Source organism: Plasmodium malariae (assembly GCF_900090045.1).
Source record: "Plasmodium malariae genome assembly, chromosome: 7".
NCBI classification, from domain to species: Eukaryota; Apicomplexa; class Aconoidasida; order Haemosporida; family Plasmodiidae; genus Plasmodium; species Plasmodium malariae.
Genome location: NC_041781.1, coordinates 1,005,145 through 1,028,265, shown reverse-complemented (window position 1 = coordinate 1,028,265; position 23,121 = coordinate 1,005,145). Strand labels below are relative to the sequence as shown.

General features: G+C 27.5%; 4 protein-coding genes across 4 annotated transcripts; 2 read left to right on the top strand and 2 right to left on the bottom strand.

Annotated features, from left to right (window-relative positions):
* Positions 1 to 4,161: 4,161 nt before the first annotated feature.
* PmUG01_07029900 (conserved Plasmodium protein, unknown function) lies at positions 4,162 to 10,625 on the bottom strand (the record flags this gene model as incomplete). Its single annotated transcript, XM_029004041.1, has 5 exons — positions 4,162 to 4,614; positions 4,836 to 6,917; positions 7,120 to 7,218; positions 7,633 to 8,209; positions 8,728 to 10,625. 5 exons carry the CDS (start codon positions 10,623 to 10,625, stop codon positions 4,162 to 4,164), a joined length of 5,109 nt encoding a protein of 1,702 aa, XP_028860770.1.
* A 2,443-nt stretch (positions 10,626 to 13,068) lies between these two features.
* On the top strand, positions 13,069 to 14,392 carry EIF3F (eukaryotic translation initiation factor 3 subunit F, putative; the record flags this gene model as incomplete). Its single annotated transcript, XM_029004040.1, has 2 exons — positions 13,069 to 13,326; positions 13,682 to 14,392. 2 exons carry the CDS (start codon positions 13,069 to 13,071, stop codon positions 14,390 to 14,392), a joined length of 969 nt encoding a protein of 322 aa, XP_028860769.1.
* Positions 14,393 to 15,927: 1,535 nt separating this feature from the next.
* On the top strand, positions 15,928 to 18,416 carry PmUG01_07029700 (50S ribosomal protein L3, apicoplast, putative; the record flags this gene model as incomplete). Its single annotated transcript, XM_029004039.1, has 5 exons — positions 15,928 to 16,027; positions 16,191 to 16,255; positions 16,371 to 16,487; positions 16,637 to 17,007; positions 18,116 to 18,416. 5 exons carry the CDS (start codon positions 15,928 to 15,930, stop codon positions 18,414 to 18,416), a joined length of 954 nt encoding a protein of 317 aa, XP_028860768.1.
* Positions 18,417 to 19,085: 669 nt separating this feature from the next.
* On the bottom strand, positions 19,086 to 20,612 carry PmUG01_07029600 (cytochrome b5-like heme/steroid binding protein, putative; the record flags this gene model as incomplete). Its single annotated transcript, XM_029004038.1, has 5 exons — positions 19,086 to 19,222; positions 19,533 to 19,623; positions 19,935 to 20,026; positions 20,174 to 20,279; positions 20,607 to 20,612. The coding sequence occupies 5 exons, from the start codon at positions 20,610 to 20,612 to the stop codon at positions 19,086 to 19,088; spliced, it is 432 nt and encodes a 143-aa protein (XP_028860767.1).
* Positions 20,613 to 23,121: the final 2,509 nt, after the last annotated feature.

The following is a 23,121-nucleotide window of genomic DNA, read 5'->3' as shown; positions in this document are numbered from 1 at the left end:
AGTTTTACTAAAAAATTAAAAAAAAAGGAAAAATTTACAGTTTTGAAAAAAAATATATTAATAATAAAATGAGAAATGTTACAAAATATGTAAAAGGCCAAAATAAAAAAAAAAAAAAAAAAAAGGATAAACTAAACAAGTTAATATATTAAAAATTTAAGGTAAATCCGTACATATATTGACACAAAAAGGTTCTGAGAATAATTGGTTACACTACTATCATCAATGGGGAATGCTCTACATATAGGCTAAAACAACAATAAAAATTATTTACACACTGACTGTATATATTATGTATTACATACATATAAACACATCTGCAAAAAAAGAAAAAAAAATATATAATCTTCTTCTGGATTAGCATATATTTCATATGCTTAAAAGACGCGTTCTGCCTTCTTAAAAGTGAACTAAAAAAAAAAAAAAAAAAAAAAAAAAAAAAAAAAGAGATAAAGTTTATTATCTCCCAGTTCCTTATTTTAATATATTCCTTTACAAATAAATCTTTACACTGTAATAGAAATGTATTTCAATATAAAACTACTTAACAGCATCATGTACATATTATTATTATGTTCATAAGTTGTTCAATAAAAAGAGGTGGTTATCGCTTCACATAAAGAATAGATTATATATGAAGGAATACCACCACTACAACCCCTCCCCCCCTATAAAAAATTAATTTTTTGCACAACAAAAAAAAAAAAAAAAAAAAAAAAAAAAACAGAGGACGAGAGAGACAGAAATAATTCCATAGTTATATTTCATAATAAGTATGGAATAATTTCTCTGCTACTACTCTTTGTGGCAAATCCAAATTGCATTATTTTTTTATTAAAGTAAAAGCAAATTAAAATTTTATTTATTCCAATGAGGATAATAATTAGAATTTTATTTATTCCAATGAGGATAATAATTAAAATTTTATTTATTCCAATGAGGATAATAATTAAAATTTTATTTATTCCATAAGGATTATAATTAAAATTTTATTTATTCCAATGAGGATAATAATTAAAATTTTATTTATTCCATCAGGATAATAATTAAAATTTTATTTATTCCAATGAGGATAATAATTAAAATTTTATTTATTCCATCAGGATAATAATTAAAATTTTATTTATTCCATGAGGATTATAATTAAAATTTTAGTTTGCTTTTTTTTTAATAAATAATTTAACCCTTCTTCCCCTTTTTCTAAATAATGTGCAATCTATTCTAAGAAAAAATATTTATTTTTAGAATTTATTTATAAAGGTACAGCGAATATCGATAACACCTCAAATATGTAGAGTTGCCATCTGGACCTTTCTAGTCTACCGTGTTCATGCCTGGAATGATACAACCTGTAATTGTATTCACGCAGAGTTAACTGCAACATGAAAACAAAACATTTTTTCCTTCAAAGAATATATTTAAAAAAATAAACCCTTTGAAAGAAAAACATGCCGATAGATTCCGACCATTAGTAAAGGAAAATTTTACAAGATAAATATATATGTATATATAATTGTCTTGTAAAATTTTCCTTCTTACTTCGAACAAATAATATAAAACGCTTATTAATGGGAATACATTCGGTGTGCGCACCACCAAATATATACTCATAAAACAATATGTAATATATATATTTTATTCGAGTGTGTGTACTTTTTCTTTTACCAAATATAAACCTCAAAATATATGCGTCGACCTTCATAATTTTGAAATTATATTTGAATAAAAGAAAAAAGTAGGTCTATCTCCTGGTCGACACGAGAGATATAATAGCGCATCATTAAGTACACCGATTGAGGTATATGGATCTTTCTGTTTTCTTAATTTAACAAAGAAAGCCTATGAGCTTCAAATGATTGCGCACTGTTGGTTGCTAACTTCCGCCCTAATCCAATATACGACCTCATGTTCGTGAATAATCACTACGAAAAAAATAAGGAATCAAACCATAAGCTATCGTTTTCTTTTCCCTAAATTTTTCATTATCGCAATTATTCAGTTACTAATGAGCACACAATCGGTTACTTCGAGGGTTCAGGGTGAGAATTCCTTCCCATGCAAAACAAGGATTTCCACATTCATTTTTTCTTTCCTTTTTATTTTTTTTTAAATATTTCTAAAAAGAAATATTCTCCCAAAAAAAATCTTCAAGAAAAATAGAACTACATCCCCTATATAAACAAAAACCACAAAAAAAAGGGATATCATTTGTAGGGGGGGGGGGCTTAAAAAAAAAAAAAAAAAACTAACAAACAAACGAAAAAACAGTAATACAATACAGACATAAATGACAAATGTACATGTTCATAAATAGTTATCAAAAGGTTAAAGACATTTTTACATAAACATACATACATACTGATGTAAACATAAACTAGTATTTACATATATATAAACATATGCCCGCATAACAAAAAAGTTCGTAAACACAAACATAAAAATACACAATGCGAAATGTGAAGACCAATCGATACACAACAAAAAAAAGGATTAACTGAGAGAGTAAGTACTAGAAAAACGTGACAACAAAACGAAAAATAATAAATTAAAAAGTCAAGCTAATAAATAGGCAAATAAGAATGAAATTAACAAGCATATATTAACAAACAAATGAACTAAGATATACAAAACACATAAGAAACAAAAAAATTATAAAATTAAACAAATGAACAATTAAATAAACAAATAAAAAATTAATTGGTGTACACAAAAAAAAAAAAAAAAAAAATTACAAAACAGAATACTATTTAAATAATATTTTAATAATAATTAAAATATTTTTAAATTTGTTTTTATAATTATTTATATAATTATTTATATAATTATTTTTATATTATTTATGTTAATTTATATGTTTTCATTTATTTATTCATTTGTATGCTCATTTTATATATTTTTTTTTCGCTTTTTAACGGGGCTAAAATTGTTAAAATTATTCTTAGCTGTAAGTGTATTGTGTCAGCATGCAGTTAAGGCAATATGTTTATGTGCATATGCTTCATTTTCTTGGCTATATTATTTAAAAACAGAAAAATACGTAAATAAAAGGATCAAGAATTAGTAGATATGTGTGCATGTATAACGGTTTAATTTTTAAAGCAATGATAGAAATAAAAATATGTATTTTTTTCTTTTTTAAAGTTAGCACCTTATGTTTCTATTATAATGGCTATGTGTTATGTATTCCTTAATTATTTTTGAACAATGCAGGGGGGCGGTTATATATCTTATATGTTTGTTATGTGTTACCCTAGCTGCAAGTAAACCCTTTTTCTTATTGAAAAATTATATACTGCATCTTTTCCGATGCTTCATATGTGATGAGCAAATAAAGATGCGGAAGGGTATTACCTCTCATTAAGTATAAGAAGAAAAAGAAGATGAAACTTAGAGTAAGCACAAAAACGTATGCACAATACTTCTTATATATATATTTTCATTTTTCTCTGTTGCATGATGTATTGTATGCTTGTTTGTTCCCCCACCCTCGACTAATATACTGCAAAACGGTCAGAGACAAACCATCACTGGAGTTAGCAGCGTAACCGAAAATTGATTACAGTGAGATGATTAATGCTCATTAACAGGCTCAAAAAAAAAAAAAAAAAAAAAATATATATATATATATATATATATAATATTTTTGTACATGTTAATATAATTCGAAAATGTGTTGAAATGGTGGAGCTTTTGCATTAAGCAAAGAAGAAGGGGGGAAATAATGCACCAAAAAATGATCGAAAAAATGATCAAAAAAATGAACGAAAAAATGGTCGAAAATATGAATGAAAAAACAAAATGGCATAAAGTGAAACATGGTAACACTGTTTGCAAAAATATGTAGATCTAGAAAAATTGCACATTAAAAAGAATAAATGCAAGTTCACATTTCTTCATTTTACATCTTTTTTATATAACAAATGGGGGGGTTACTCGACCCTGAAGACATTCTACAAAAAGTAAAAAAAAAGTCCATTCACACAAATATATACATATGTACGCTTGTATGTTCACACGTATGTATGTTCACATGTATGTATGTTCACACGTATGTTTGTGCACATGCATGTTCGTTCACATGCATGTATTTTCTTTCTCTCTTTAAAATTTGCCAATTTGTCCATCTTGTTGATAGTTTGTATCCTACAGTGAGGTGCCCCCTTAAAATGCCTTCACTCGTTCTCTTTGAATAAAATTAATTTTGATGAACAAATATAAAAAATAAAAGAGTACCATACAAGCAACAATAATTAAAATAACAAAATTGGTACAAACAACAACTGATATATTGTTGAAGGTATCTACTTCGAAAATTTTAATGAAAAAGTTAGGTAAGTAGTTCATGAAGCTGTCATAAAAGGGAGAAAGATCATCATTCTTAGAAAAAGATTTTACGTATTCTATATAAGTAAAGCGAGCAAAATAGGAATAGAATCCATTGTTTAAGACAGATGTTGAATCACGAAATTGATTCAAAAAAATGCTAAATACTTCAATGGGTGTCGGTTCAGTGGGGTCATTCCTTTCATTTATTATTATCGTTGCCTTAATTCCGTCTTTCATTTTTCTAATCGGCATGGCGTACATCCTTGGCTTGAGGTCGTGTTTCACGGTCTGCGTGGAGGAGAAAAAAAGGGGAAAATAAAGTAATAAAAGTAGGAAAAACGAAGTAAAGACGAGCAAAAAAAAAGAGCAGTTCGATGTTGATAGGATAGAAAAACGGTAGCAAAGCTATAGCAAAACGATAATAGAGCTAGCGCCTGCATAACCGAGTTTCCTACGCGTTAGTAAACGTGTGCCACGCGCTTGCATATGTTTCGCCTTTTGGGAAGTACACTATCAATGGTGGCCTTGATATACTCAGATATAGACCCGAACACATTTGTATAAAATTTTTCCTTTTTGGAAGCATCGTCCTCGTCATTGGAATGGTCACTGTCGAAATTACTGAAGATTCGTAAGCCTATTATAATTCCTTTGATGGGATGAAGACAATTATTTAATATTCGAACGTATGGAATTGGGCATAAACAGATGTAACGATTATTGGTTAGCACACATTTGCCTGGACCTTTACAAGTCTGTTGTCCATGAAGAATACATTCATTATTTTTTTCACATAAAAAACTCATGGGGTTTCTTGAGTAGCCTTCAATGCAAACGCATTTTCCATCAACACATTCTTCATTTAAATAGCAGAATTGTTTACTTTGTTCACAAAACGGATATAGACAATTTTTATTATTCCTATTTTTTTTTGCTAAAATATCACAAAAACATAAAGTTTGACCATTAAATTGAAAGAAATGACCTTCTGAGCATTGAACATGTTCATTATATTTTTTACTAATTCTATGATAGGTAACAAATTTTTTGCCCTGTTGTTTTATGAAAGCCCCTGCTATTGTAATATGTGCATTTTTTTTTATCTGATCATAATCTTTAAAACTGTAAGATATGATATTAATTGGGGTATAAGAATTTCCTAAAATGAAATATTCATTTACTATTTCTTCCTTTATATCATATTCATTATTTTTTGAATAATCTAATATATCAACTCTTTTGATTAGTGGTAAGATGAGTAGCAGATTACTTTTACTTATGTTTTCCATGGTACTACTAATTTTTGCTGTGACCACCAAATTACTTGTTTTATTTCCAGATGATATAAAGTGAGCAAATGCATAATTAATACATATTTTTGAGCTTTTTTTATAGAAATATCTATTTTTTAGCATATTATTTAATACTAATGGTATATCATATTGATCACAATATTTTTGGGGTTTTATAAAAACAAGTGGACTAACAACATAAAATATGTAATCAGGCCATGTAGATAGTAAGTACAAATAAGTTAATATTATCCTCGACTTATCAAATAAACATAAACCATTTTTCTCAAATTTTATATCTTTACATATGTCTATTAATTTTTCCTTTTCGAAATTTCTTGTTTTATAAGATATCTCTAAAGGGTCGTTAAAAAAATTATAATTTTTCATCTTTTCATATAACTCTGTATTACTTCTTTTTATTTTATTCATAAAATTCGACCTCAGTTCTAAATATTCGCTTACTACAAATTCTCCTTTTGGCTTGTTGATCATGTTTTTGTCACATAAGCAGCTATGGTTTTCAGCGGAAAAGTACTTCATTAATTCCTCGTTGTTGTTCAGACTTCCCTCTTCACATTTATCACCAGAATTGTCACAATGTTTTTCCGCTTTGTCTAGGTGTTTTCCTGTTTTTGCCATTTTTTCCGTTTTTCCCCCTTTCATGTTATTCAACCTTCCAAACTTTTCCAAGTTGTTTTCCCTGAGCGAATCGCTAATATGTCTAGTAAGGTTGTACTTTTCATATAAGTTGTATTTATTAAACAAGAGCACACACTCAGGTTCATATTGGGCAAAAGCGTAAAGCCTGGTGTTCCAGAAAGTGTAATACTTGGTAATATTGTGCGTATAATTTTTTATGAATATATTTTTAAAAATTCTGTATACATAGATTTTTTTCATTTCTTTATGGAGCTCACCTACAATGAATACTACAGATGTCATAAAGGAAACTAGAAATATTCCTAAGGTATAATGCTCATAAGATCTTATTGTAACATGAAAATCACCAAAATATTTATTATTAAATTTTTTTAAAAAGTTATTCTCCAACTCATTCATATTGCATTTACTTGTACATGCAAATTTTAAATAAACATTTTTATCTTCAAATGTTTCATAAGGGCTTAATGAATCATTTTGTAATGTTTCTTCTCCTATCATATTCTTTCTGGAACACAGTGTACCAGCTTTTTCTTCCGAGAGATAAGCAACTATTATTGCATGAAAAATATTCAAATGCCTCAGTTCGTAGATCAGTTGTATGTATATTGAATTTTCCTTTTCTAAGCAGAACATCTATTCAGAAAAGAAAAGGTGGAGCAAGCGTGCTTGAGGCATATAGAAGCGTAGGTAGTTTACACATACAAGTATGTAGTTTTGTATGCATGTATTTCTTTGGGTATATGCGATGTAGAAGCAATGCTTCTGTGTGTGGATATAACTATGCATGCGGTTGTAACTATTTATGTAATTTCTTTTTTTTCTTTTTCTTTTATACATCATTTCCAAAGTAGAGGATAATAATGAGGTACTTGATCAGCTTCTTATCTTCATTGAAAGGGATCAAATTATTCATCTCCTCGAGTGTCAACTTGATCTGCGTAGTTGCGTAATTGTTTGTTCACAAAAATGAAAATAAAAGTGCAATTAAAATGCATGTACAAATGTGATCATTGAGGAGTGGGGAGTAGTAGCCATGGGGGTATCCCACCTCCATAATGTTAACAGGCATACTAACAGGCGTATAAACAGGCAAGCATTCGTACACGCGCATACAAACAAACATACATATACTCATACTCATACACATACATATACATATACATATACATATACATATACATATACTCATACACATACATATACATATACACATACACATAGCATACACATACACATAGCATACACATACACATATACATACACAAGCACCCATGCACGCCCACACGCAAACATAGATGCCCATCTATGTGAAAAGCCCCCTTACGCTAGCTTCGCCCCCTTTACTTACCAACTGTGTTAATATTCGTTGACTTTCCTTAAACAGATTGTCCAGGTCCGTGTACTCATAATAATATTCATGTAAATCTAAAAGATTGACCAAAAAACTGTACAGCTGATAATTGTAACAGTTGAAATTGTATAACATATCGTAATGTGACCTCAGCACGACTATTTTTATCAACTTGGAAATATGTTTACCCCCACAATCAAATATTGCTTTGAAAAGTTTTGACAGTACATTTTGAAACCTCACATAATTATCAGATGGAATAACAAATATTTCGAATACATCCATTCTTTTGATTTTTTTTATATTACTGATATTCCCTACTTGCTTATTTGTAATTTTTTCAAAGTACATTTTAAAATTTGTTAATTCTTCATTTGTAAATGTACTCATTATGTTTAGTAGTACAGCCTCGAATGTTATGCTTTTGTGTAATGAATAATCTTTCATAGGATTATATCTACCAAATAATACATATTTAAATATTGAATAACTCAAATACAACAAATAGATGTTTGATATGATCTTGTTTTCTATAGAAACCACGTCATAGATTTTTTTGGAGTACATGGTGCTTCTGCGCGGTGGGAAAAATAAAACAAAAAAAAAAAAAAAAATATGAGTAAGGAAGCAGATGGATAATTCGACTCATAGGTGCATAAATGAATAAGTAAACGCTTTAGCAAATGCTTATGCAGTTGCTCCTTTAGAGGAGCCATCGCTTCGGTTCTTTTTCTGCGAATGGTGGAAACAAGCTCGCTGATTATAAGCCTCAGAGTAATAGTAAAGAGGACATTTTTATATATATGCCTTATATATATTCCTAGTATATATACATGTATATAATTATGTATATATATTCTAAGCATAGGTGCAGACGAAGAGACAGCATAGCTCAGACTGCCCACACACAGATGGCACAAGCCGAGGTGATAATATTGCACACATTTATTCGAATAAAAAATGCGCGCATGGTAAGTGTTGTATTGCACTGTATTTTGTCATGTTACACTGTGGTGTTCTGTGGCGTGTTGTGCCCCGTTATGTTGTATTTATTTTTTTTTTAATTTTTTTTTTTTTTTTTTTTTTTCTCACTCCCGAATGTAGGAGAAAACTTTGCGTATAGTTCGGACGTACAGCATTTTACTTTTCATGATCCAGCCTATTAAATTGTCTTTCATAAAAAAATGAGTGAACTGAGAAAAATAAGAATTGGTTGTCAGGAAGAAAAAGGGTATACTCAATTTCATAGGGTGACTAATGCCTCTAATATGATCAATTAGAATCAAATGTATTTCATCTTGATGATATAAAACTTTTAGTAAAAATACTTGATTATTTGCATCATTAGACATGTATATATTTTTTATTTTTTCATATTCTGTAATGATAGTATTATCATTTATATATGAAATAGCTGATTCTTTGTTGACGACAATAGGGGAACAAAAAATAATTTTTTTTAAAAATTTTATTTCATCATTAGCTATTAAAATGAATACATTATTATTTTTTAAATAATCTTTATTATTTAAATCTAATGTAATTGATATAAAATCATTAACTTTCTTTTCTTTATAATTTTGATGAAAGGAATAATATTTTAATTCAGCATAGGTCCCTCTGAACTTATCCATATGTGACAGTATATTTATATTAGTAAATGAGTTAACGAAAATAAGATTACTCCAAATTTTTTTTTTATTTATGTCTTCTTTAAATACATTGCATTCTTTTTCCTTAAAAACAAGATTTGGTAAATCTTTTAAGTGTAATATCTTTTTATTAGTAGATACAGTACCATAATTTTTCTCTCTTTCATTGCTTCCTATCACGTTCAAGTTTAGAAAAAAATTGTCTACCATTTCGCCATTTAAAGAATTACTACTCTTACTATTGTTATCGTTGTTAATACTGTTATCGTTGTTACTACTGTTATCGTTGTTACTACTGTTATCGTTGTTACTACTGTTATCGTTGTTACTACTGTTATCGTTGTTACTACTGTTATCGTTGTTACTACTGCTGTTGCTGATGAAATCATTATTGTTGTTGCTATTGCTGCGCACCTCTACACTGGTGCCACTATCGTACCGAAATTTATTCTTCCCTATTTCATCGTACGCATAATGTATTCTGTTCTCTTTTAAAAAATTTTGCAATATCGTATTTTCATAATTATTAAAAAAGGATGCATCATTTTCTGAACTTTTTTTCTCTCCTTCGTTATGCTTTTGGGTTGTCAACTCGCGTTCCTCCTCGTCCTGTCCACTGTACCTACTGTAGCTACTGCTCGTGTTATTGGTGTTACCACTTACACTGCTGAGAACGATTCCGTCATCATCATCTCCATCATCTGGGCATCTGTCGATATCCAGCACTTCCTCTACGAATGGTTCTACTTTGCCTGTTTCCTCGAATGAATCATTATTCGGAGGTAAATGTGGCAAATTGATATTTTCCTCCAAATTATAATGCGTGTCGATAATTTTTTTATAGTAGTTCTTGTAATCAACCTCGTCCGATTTGTTATAAATGAATGTGTATCCATATATACTTAGTAAATTTATTTCGTCGAGGAAGAGACAAGTTATACATGACCCAACGGCTAACTGTGGACTTATTTTAGTTTCAACAAAAGATTCTCTATTCTTTATGTAAGACAAATAATAATCATCATGAAATTTATAGGTGGAATTAAAAGAAAAGCTAAAGGTATTTTGAGGATCACACTCATTATCATAGGTATAGTATATTAAATGGTTGTATTCTTTCTGAACGCATACTATCCTATTATTTCTTTCAGAAGTATGTACAAGGTTTTTATAATTTTCATACTTTTCGTACTTATCGTACTTTTCATCTGTAGATATAGAATTAATAGTCGAATCGGATGGGTACGATTTTGTTTCTTCTATGATATTCTGATTAGCATCACTCTTGTTAGATGATACTAATTCAAATAATAAAAAAATGAAAATTGCAATTACCATCCTTGAAAGGTAAACAGAAATTTTTTCATACTGAGAACTGACAGTAAACCTCTTAATTTATTTTGGAAAAAAAAAAAAAAAAAAAAAAAAAAGAAAAAGAAATTTGAAAAGCAAAGAAAACCGTAAAAGGGAAGAGTAGTGTGATAATCTAACAGTAGGACATCATTTCCATTTATTCTATTTTGTTTGCTCTACTCTATTTTATTTATTTATTTATTTTGCTTATGTATTAATTTTGCTTATGTATTAATTTTGCTTATGTATTAATTTTGCTTATGTATTAATTTTGCTTATGTATTAATTTTGCTTATGTATTAATTTTGCTTATGTATTAATTTTGCTTATGTATTAATTTTGCTTATGTATTAATTTTGCTTATGTATTAGTTTTGCTTATGTATTAGTTTTGCTTATGTATTAATTTTGCTTATGTATTTATTTTACTTATGTATTTATTTTATTTATGTATTTATTTTTTTTTTTTTTTACATTTTTAAAGGGTGAATCTAATTAAAATTAAAAACGAGATAATGTATGTTTCCCCTTTATTTCCCTATACTTTCTATTTTTCCCACTTCCCGCTGGTACATTATGTACACGTCTGCATATGTGTATATATGTGTATGGGTATATAGGTGTATGTGTACTTATGCATATGCGTTTATATATGCACACTCGTTAGTAAAAAATGAAATGCCAAAGCGAAAACGAAAAAGGAAAAGGAAACAGAGATGTGCGTAGATTACGCTGTATTCAGTTATTGATGTTACCTATTTATAATATTGCCTAAAAGTGGTATACGTTTATGTGCATATATTTTGCGCATATATTGAGTTTTTACTGTTATTAATTGATTATTTATTAATTTACTACTATTGTTATTCTAATTTTTTTTTTTTCTTCTTAAAATAGACAGTTATAAGCACGGCTTAAGAAGGATAAGCAGCTAAAGTACCTTTTTTTTTACGATATGTAATCTTTTCTGTTAGTTTTAAAAAGATAAAATTATACCACTTGAGGGGAAAGGCACCATACCTCAACGGGAATAGTCATAATCATTATTATTTACAAATGTAGCAATGTTAAATATTGCTTTACATGTATCTGCTCACCTATTTTTTTTTTTTTTTTTTTTTCCTTTTATTTCAATTATGCAATATATGGTACATTCGAAATAACTGAGAAAATATTAATTTCTTATATGATCGATTAAAGTACTAGGGATAATTACAAATTCATTCCATTTATATTCCATTTTTCATATTTACCGCACATATTATTGTTTCCTAAAATGAAAAAAGGGTCTACCGTGAAAAGCAACGCTTTTATTTTTTTAAAAAGAATAAAAAGCAGATGATAAAAAAAAAAAAAAAAAGGATATAAAATAAAATAATACTAAAGTAAAAATGATGTATTTTAACTAAAACTGTTTTTGTATTTTCTTTAGTTAGTTTTATTAACTTTCCCAAGCCCAGATCACTTTTTAATGAATTATTCAAAACGTCAAGTAGTGCCCTACTTTTTAATTTATATTATATGAATGATACTCCTTTTTTATATATTATATATTTACATGTATACGCAGTTACCCAACATATGGATTTGAGAAGCACTCGAATATATATATATATATATATATATATATAAAATAACAATACATTATTTTAACTAGTCATATAATACAAAAAATTTCATCTTACCGTACGAAGATTAGCAAAATAAAATAAAAAATTAATAATTATTTGAACTTCGATTATCACCAGTTAAAATCAAGTTTTGCCGCTTTATTTATTTAATTTAAAAATACGAAAACAAGTGCATCCCACAAATTTATGAGAATTGCAGCACGCAGATATATAATAAGTTAAGAAAAGAAATATTTTTTCTTGCAGTTCTTATTCTGTTAATGTTTAACTTGCTACTGTATGTATTTACATGTATTTCTTATATTTATGTACCATGTATATATTATTTATGTGTTACATAAACAAAATTGTAAACATGTACCCTTGCTAGTTTATACATGTTTTAAATTTTTTAACGGTCATTTCGTGTTTTATTTATAGGCTTTTTATAATATTTAAAAATTTGTATTTTACTGAAAAAATAAGCATATATATATATGTATATACATACCTATTTTATGCTTCAGAATAAAGTTTTGATTAAAGTATAATTCTTAAAATAATTGCATTTCGTTAAGTTGTGAGGTACAGGTTACTTAGCTATTTGTTTTGCCCACGTACGTACATACATATGCACATAGATACATGCATATGTACATAGATACATACATATGTACATAGATACATAAATAGATACATACATATGTACATAGATACATACATATGTAAATAGATACATACATATGTACATAGATACATATGTACATGCATACATATATACACGTAGCATAAGTATACCATATATCTAACGGAGCTAAAATGAGCGTTAATCGCTACAATTTTAAAGCATTAAGTGCCATATTAAAGGATAAAATTCCTCAGCATTTTGACATTTTGCCACATACCAGTATCAAATGTATTATCCACCCCTCTGTTATATTTACAATCTTGGATGCATATTTAAGAAGAGATGAAGATCAAACGCATGTTATTGGTACTCTGATGGGGTCTGCCATTGACACAAATTTAATCGAAATTTCGGACTGCTTTGTTGACAAGCATTCATTGAATGAAGGGGTAAAAAAAAAAAAAAAAAAAAATGCGTGCATTGTTTAGTCGCATTAGTATGATTAAAAACTAGTTATATGGACAATGTTTTTGTAAATTTAAAAAAACGAAAGGAAAAAACGCAAGCATGAATATATATGTGTCTGTGTATTACATGTGTATGGGTATATATATATATATATATATATATATATATATGTATATGCGTATGCCTGTGCATGTACATATACATGGGTATATATATGTATACAGCAATACCACGGGGAAAATTTACCTGAATTGTGCATGTAAATTTGCTCGTGAGCTAAAGTTCACATTTATGCAATGCGTACAACAAAAATTTACGACTTTTTTTTTTTTACAGGGATTTTTGCAAATAATAAAAGATCATCACGAAACAATGTACGAACTGAAACAGAAAATCCGTCCAAGAGATCAGGTAGTGGGTTGGTTTTGCTCAGGTTCAGAACTGTCTGAATTATCATGTGCTGTACATGGATGGTTTAAAGAACATAATTCCATTTCCAAATTTTACCCTCATTCACCTTTAAATGAACCAATACATTTATTAGTTGATGCAGCATTAGAAAGTGGTTTTTTAAATATTAAGGCATATGTACAGTTACCTATTAATATGGTTAAGGAATATTTTGTTCATTTTCATGAAATACAAACAGAACTATTACCATGTAATGTAGAAAGAGCAGAGGTACTACAATATCGAGAAAAAGGAGCATCAAGTAAGGATAAAGATACCAATAGCAGTATTGGTAATAATAAAGATAATGCAATAAATAATGATATGAATGAAATATCGTTAAAAAAATTATTAATTATGTTAAAACATTGCAAATCTTATGTTCAAGATGTAATAGACAAAAAGAAAAAAGGAAATCCAGGAGTAGGTAGATATTTACATAAGGTTTTATCAAATGATACATTCTTAGAACTAGAAAAATTTGATTCAATAAATGAAAGCATATTACAAGATAACCTTATGATATCTTATCTTTCGAATTTAGCCCACTTACAATTCTTAATTGCTGAAAAGTTGAATGCATCATCTATGCAATGATGGAAAGGTCTTGGTATTATAAGTATCCCAACCCTTCATCAACTTCTTTACCTATGCAGTATTTATCTACGTGTATTTGTATCCTTTTTTATTATTTTTTTTTTTTTTAAAACAAAAATTTAAAATTGTTAAATTTTATAAAGTAAACAATAGTTATTTATATGCTCCAATTTTAATCATTTTTATCCTATTTTGAACTTGTTTTTTTCCTATGTATTTTTTTTTTATGATTTTAAACAAATTTTTACCATACCATAATCTACTTATTTAAAAAAAAAAAAAAAAGTAAAGTCAGTACTTCTTTTATTTATCCATTAGTATGTATTATGCAAACATGATATAGTAGGAAAAGAAAAGGTGTTAATCCTACATAAGGCAGAAAATTCCCTTTTTAAAATTATTTTGCTTTTCGTTCCTCTTCCATATCAACGTTATCTTTGTGTGGAACGTGCAGCTGTCTTGTTCATGTAGTCTACGCGCGTTAGTCTGCGTGAATGAATGTAAACAATTAAATTAACATTTATATACATATTTAAGTGTACGCATACATATGTGTATGTACGTATGAATACCCGTACAATGCTGGGGTAACTCGCACGTCGGTTTGACCCCTTCTCATAAAAACACATTTATTACAGCATTTTCTTAATTGTAAAATAACGAACAAAATAATATATATATATATTGTTTATTTGTTTAAAAAAATTCTTTTTTTTAATCACTACCTAAGAGAATATATATTTTTTATGGTGTTTTTTCTGTTTTGAATGATGTGCAAACATAGTGTATGTTCAAATTGTGTACATTTTTAAAAGGAATAACAAAATAAAGCAAAAGTAGTAACTTGCTACAATTATACTTTTTTTTCGTTTTTTAAAAAAATATACAATTTTCATTTAATTTTAAAATTATTTCGGAAATAAAATATTATTTTTTTTTTTTTTTGTATATTTTACTAAGGCTGTAATGTTATATATTCATGGGAACTGCATGTAGTTCATATTATGTAGTTTGCGCCAACAAACTTCTTGGGAGTCGAGCGGATGAATTGAAGCGCGCTCGTACGTATATTCGCACCTTTATACATTCCTGTGTTCATATATTTATATGTATCTATTTAATCATATACATTTATACAATCAAGTATGTATACAGCCATACGTTCACGCATTGTGCATAATACAAATGTATGACATTATTGCATAATTTTTTCTTTTCCTTCAAGTATAGTCGTAACGATACGTTAAATGTGAAATTATATAAGGAAATTTTGTTTTTTACTACAAATGAGCATACCTATATATATGTACATGTATATATACATATACACGTACGAATACGAATACGCAAGCGTAACATGTGAACGTCATCATACCGCAACGCGGACTTGTTTGTCACTCAAAGAGGATAATGATGATGAACTGAGGAAAGGAGATTAATTTTTAAAAAAAAAAAAAAATTTATAAGATATGCACAAGTACAATAAATGTTACATGTAGCTCCATAAGAAACCTACTCAGAAATGAAAATATATAATGCTTTTATACTTAACTTACTCCATTTTTTTTTTCCCGATATTATTTCAATGTATATATAACTACAAATTTATAAGACCTTTTAACTCCTTGGAAAAAAGTATAAAAAAAAAAAAAAAAATCATCACGTCTCGTTGTTTTGTCGTTATTTATGTATTTTTTTGAGTATTCTTTGTGTATTAACTTATTTATTTATTTTTTTGATCTGAGTGGATAATACGTACTTTTATTTATTCACTCCTAATTGTTTCTAAAAATTCCAGACTTTTTCGATAAAAATGGAAGCACTATAGACCTTGGCAATGGGGCACTTAAAAAAAAAAAAAAGGTAAGAGCATTTCTTTTTACATATGCACAACTGTCCCTGTGTATGTGTGCATATGTTGTATATATATTCACGCGGACGATACTACACTGAGTACTTACATTTTACGAATGCGCAGATCAAGGGCAAAAGAACTTTTCAGTTTAACATGGTAAAGAAGTTTACTTACGCAAGGGATCCTTTTGACCCCCAAGAGTATTTGAAGGACATTCCATATAAGGATGAATTGGACAGAGTAAGCGATGAAATAAGAAGCGTTTCGCGGGCATGCATAACTGCATTTCTATACATACGTTCGTACAGCATATATATTACATAAGCAGAACAAATATATGTACTTCCGTACGCATACGCCTGTATACCCACTTTTGATACTCCGTTCAGATACAAATTAGAGGAAAAAAGATTGAGATGCGGTCTATATTCTCACCTAACGGTCACTTAATGCCTGCCACCTTAATTGAAATCATACCAAATATAATATATAGATTTTTAGATTTTGGAAAAGTTGGCATTGCATATGGTAAGCCATTAGATGAAAGTAGATGGATATTAAAACCAGAAATAGGCCAGATTGCTAAAGTAGGCTGTAATTTTAAAAATACTTGTAGCTTAACCTTAACACCTCCTCAGAATTTTGTACTAGGTCAAATTATCGATGTTTCTTATTTATATAATTATAAATATGTAAATGTCAGAGGGTTATCAAAAGGAAAAGGTTTTTGTGGAGTCGTCAAAAGATGGGGCTTTAGTAGGTAATCATTCCTTATATAAACATTTTCGCGAGGGGGGAAATTATTCTGTATAGTGATATGTGCATATGCATGAACATACATACATGTATATATATATATATATATATATACATATACATATATGTTCATATTATGAGCGCATGAATGGCTGACGCAATTTTAATAAGTTGCATAAAAAAAAAAAAATAAAAAAAAAAAAAAAAATTTTTTGCAAATACAGCTATAAGATACATGCACATAAATGAAAATCCAAATGCCCCTATGCTGAGCATGCATATTTATATATGTATAATACAGTTCATATGCATATTAACAAAATAGACAATTTTTGTTTTAGTTTACGGAAAGAATTATTAAAGCATAAAGTCTAATAAGAAAGTACTAATAGTATAATATCTTAAAGAAACCCAGATATATGTATGTATTATATACCATTTAGATGGTAATAGAATACCAACTAAGTGTTAATTGTGCACTAATAAACTATCATCTACATGTTAATTATGCACTAACAAACTATCATCTACATGTTAATTATGCACTAACAAACTATCATCTACATGTTAATTATGCACTAACAAACTATCATCTACATGTTAATTATGCACTAATAAACTATCATCTACATGTTAATTATGCACTAATAAACTATCATCTACGTGTTAATTATGTTCAAACACAAATTATTGTACGTAAAACAAACGACGAAATATAATTTTCAAAAACACGTAAAAAATGAAAGATGCACATTTTAAAAAAAGACAAATATATATATATATATATATATATATATATAGAGAGAGAGAGAGAGAGAGAGAAATATGTTTATATGTACATATGGACGTAGCAGTAATATGATTGGCTTTTGGAGAAAAATACAAATTTTTAATTAAAAATAATGTTACAAAAAACAAGTCTTAAAGTGATTAGATGTATCATTCTTCGTTGTTCACGCAGTTTTGCATTTGCATCTACTTTTGCTTTTGTTTTTTCATTTGCTATTTCTAAGCCTATTGCTGTATCTACATTTACGTATACTTCTACTTGTTCTTCCACTTCCATGATTTCCATCACGTAATCCATTTCTATTTTTTTCCCGTTTTTTTAGAGGTCCAATGTCACATGGAAGTAAGCACCATCGTAAGACTGGGTCAATCGGGGCGTCCACACATATTGGTAGAGTCCTGAAGGGAAAGAAGATGCCAGGAAAACACGGAAACAAATTTAGAACTATGATAAATTTAAAATTATTAGGTTTGAATCTAGAAAGGAATGAGATATTGGTAAGTGGGTGCATTCCAGGAAATAGAAATTCATATGTAACAGTAACAGCATCGAAAGATAACAAAGTTAACAAATATAAATACATACTTGATTTGTTATATGAACAAGAAAAAAATGTAAAATAGATTAAGCACTTATTGCTTCTCCTTGTTTGTCTTATAGTATATAATACAACACATGCATGGTACGTACGCGTGTATACACATGCTTATATATATATATATATATCGGCATGCTTATTTGTTTAATCAAATTTTAGCTATTTATTCGTCAATGTTCCCTAAAAAAAAAAAAAAAAAATATACGAATACGTTGTTATGTCAGTGGCTTGGCACATAAAATGCAATATTGTGTAATTCAAAAAGAAAAGAAATAGAAGCAGAAATAGGAGTAGACGTATATATATAATTAGAAGCAATATTTGCAGTTTCGATAGCAGCTGTAATATTTGACAGTGCTGTGAATAATGTAAAATGTATTAAGGGAGTAAAAGAGATATTAAATGCAAATGCATATTTTAATAAGACCGAATATGTTTATATATATTTTTATCTTATTAGCAAATTTTTTTTTTTTTTTTTTGTTAAAAATAACGCCCAATTATTGTCGTGCTTTTTCATTTAATCTCTATACAGTATACTTTGTACTCCATACTCTATACTATTTATTCGTCTCTTTTTTTTTTTTTTTTTTTTTTTTTTTTATCACATTTTGTGCCATTTTTCCAATTCATTTTTACTCTTTTTTTTAAATTTTATGTATTTTTCTTCCTTCGACATACTAATATTTTTGTTTTATAGAAGCTTCTTTAATTTTATTGTCTTACCGATATATGTATTGGCTAAAATTCTTTCGACATTTACCCACGGGTGATACTGAAAAACATAATTGGTGATATCCTTTCCCGCTTGTTCCAGTAAAATATCTTCTCCTGTTATTAACACAATGTAGAAATAAACCATGAAAAAAAAATAAAATAAAGAAAGAAAGAAAAATAAAGCGAAATAAAGCACAAAAAATGAAGGCACGATGCAGTTGTATGTGTGTATGTGTTTGTAATTTTTTTTTTTTTTTTTTTTTCACAACGATTTAAGAAACGTATATATATATATATATATATTTCAGTAAGAGGAAAGCGAAATGGCAGTAGTACAAATTTTTCCTTTTTTTTTTTTTTTCATAACACTGCCGCTGCTTGTTATATATGGTAATATGGTAATTTATTATTTTTTTTTTTTTACCTCCCGGATGATATTTAATATAATGCGTTATATCATAAACTTTCTTATTGTAAATTACCCATGCGTCCTTTTCTGTGTTATGTTTCGCAACCTGAACATGAGTGTTAGTATATTTTAAAATGATGAGATAAAAATGGAAATATTTTCAAACGACGGTATTGTCATTATAGGGAGAGGAACGTACTTAAATTTATTAACTTATTATTTTTTATACATGTATATACAAACACAATGTATATATATACACGTACAGATATATATATATATATGTATACTTAAATATATATATGTATACTTAAATATATATGTAGGGGGGCAAGTGACTTCACCTACACCCCCTTACCATCTTATAATTGTGTTATTAAAAACACTTTAGTGAAAAAGTTATATGTATAAAAATACCTCCTCTACGGTAAAAGTCTTTGTACTTGGGTCCTCCTGCTCATCATTCTTAAAACCTTCAGATAAATTCGCATACAGCATTTGATTTGCACCTAAAAAAATTTATTTTAACATTTTGTAATATTAAAACATGAATAGTACGTAACCATATAATTTAAAGGAAAAAGAAAAAAAAAAAAAAAAAAAAAAAATAATACTATGTTTTGTACTACGGAGGCTCTTATGTAATAATTCATTACAGCTATTTCCATCAACATTTACGGGCTTCAACTTATTATTATCCTCCATTTCCTGTTCGTGAGAATTTTGAAATATATATATATGTTCACAGCAATGTTTGCGTGTCTTATATATACGAACACATTACGTGCATGTACCTACGCGTAGTACGCTGTATACATATATATATATATGCACTTTTGTATACATGCATATATATATGCACATGTGTATACATACAATATATACGCCCATGTGTATACCTACAATATATACGCCCATGTGTATACATACAATATATACGCCGAAGAGTATACATACAATATATACGCCGAAGAGTATACATACCATATATACGCACTAAAGTATACATATGTACTGTATGTATGCCTTCATTTTGTATGGTTTTTTATTAAAGTGCACTTAACACAATGTTCAAAAATTTATCCTTACTGTCATTCGCCCGCCACTTATAATTAAGGCTAATACCAAGAGAAGGATTTTGATATGTGTAAAACTATATTTCTTATACATTTGTATAAACAAAGTTTTGAAATTCTATAATTTTAAAAAATTAAAAAAAATTTCAGAAAAATCCTGCTCGATAATTACGTCTGGTGAATGAGATAAGTTTTATTTTATTATTCTTTTTTTTTCTGTTGGTCGATTCATACAAGTAAAAATAAATACGGGGGGTGGGGGGCTTTTTTTTTTTTTTTTTTTTCCCCTTATACAATGAATGATCTTAAAAGCTATATCTGCAATGTAGTGCCTAACTTAGTATGCTAATTTAGTAACTTGAACAAATATATAGTTTTTTTTTTTTTTTTTTTTTTTTTTTTTTTTTTTATGGTTGCTTTAATTAATTTTATTTTTATTACTTTATTCTATTTTATTTTTGTTGCGCCATTTTATTTTTATATTTTGGTGCTCCATTTTAGCTTTTTTTTTTTTTTTAGTATATTTTAGTTTATATCTTCATGATAGTTTTGTTTTTGTTCTATTTTTTGGTAGCTATATATTTCAGTTCTATTTTTTAGTAGCTTAGTTTTTTTGTTCTAATATTTGGTAGCTTTATCGCAGTTATTTTTACGGTTGCCCTTTTTTATTTGTTTAATATTATTTTTTTTTTTATTACTATTTCGGTTATCTTATTTTTTTTACGGGCATATTTTAGTTTTATTTTTACCTTTTTTATAGCTCACATATTGGCAACATAAAAATGAGCAAAATCAGCAGCAGTTTAAAGTTTACCAACATTTTTTGAGTATCTCTAATCTTTTGTTACTACATGAATTATCTAGAACAAAAAAGAACATTATAATAAAATTTATTTTCTTTTTTTTTTTTTAAAACACATTTATTACTAATTATTTTAGAACATTTTCATTACCAGTTCTTTTTGAACATTTTTATCACTAAATATTTTTGAACAATTCTCTTACTCGTTCTTTTAAAATGTTTAAATAATTCTCGGTGATATATTTTATTGAGCAGGTCTTTATTAATTGTCGGTACAGTAACAGCGTTTTACATATCTATAATATAAGTGGTTCTCTCTCTCTTTATATATATATATATATATATATATATATATGTATATCTATAATCTTTATAACACTGTATAAATTAATTTTTTAAAAGTTGTTATTTAAAAAAAGAAAAAAGTACACCTTTTAAAAAGTTGTAATACTGTTTAAATTATCGACATTATTTTTTCTTTAGTCCAACATATAAATATATAGCAGTGCTTCATAATATATATATATTTATGCATATTTGTATACATGCATATGCATTTTATATTTTAAGTGCACATAGAGATATATATTACAGCTACAGAGAATTGTATTATTTTATTTTTTTATTTTTTTATTTTTTTTTTACGAATTAGTAACAGCAATATCTATTATTAGTGTAAATTATTCTCCTATAGTTGCTGCATGTGTACTTAAGCATCAAATAGGGTATTCATAATTCTTTCACTAAAGTTGTACAAAGAAATAAAAAAAAAAAAAATCTTTTTTCTATATGTACTAAGTCATATGACACAGTCATTTGAATTTTTAAATAATATGCGATATGAAGAAATCAGTCTCTGCACTTTTCAACTAAATAATAATAAAAAAAATTAAGTAGTTTAAATTTTGCTAACATAAAAGAGAGGGGTTTTAAGTTTCCAATGTGTATGTCCTTTAGAAGTTTATGTCTTATTGATATTTGTACCTGATTTTTGCTAAAAACGTTTTTATTATTGGAATATTTAAAAACAAAATAAAACAAAATAAAAACAAAGTAAAAATAAGACAAAAATAAAAAAAAAATATGATAAAAATGGCAATATTTGTACGATTATTATTATATTTGCAGAACGTGAAACCACGTAGAAACACAGCTAATATTATGTTATTACTAAGAGATTAGGGAAATAAAAATAAATAAATAAATAAATAAATATATATATATATATATATATATTCTTCACTGAGCAAATTTGTTCGCACTGCAAAAGTGTTTAAGTGTAATTGCATTGTTGAATATAAAAATAAAAATAACTGCTTTTTTTTTTTTTTTTTTTTTTTTTCTTTGCTTAACATGCAAATGGCATGAAAAGATGAAAAAGAAAAGAAAAATGTAAAACCTTTAGTCTCGGTAAGGATGTGCATTTATGCAAAAAGCTACATGTACATTTTTAAGAACGCTTGAAAACCTATGCAGACGTAAATATATCAAAACGTATATTATGCATACATTTATTGTATATTATGTATATGTGCGAAAAAAATATATTTCCAAATTTTTGCTTCTTTTACCTGAACGTGAACTTAAAATATTTAAAAAAAAAATAAAATAAAATATAAACCAATATATGCTTCTTTTTGTCTATCTGTTCAAAAACGGTTAAATTATAAGACCTCCTCAAGTTGAAGCTAATATATATATTATATATATAACATATGAACATATA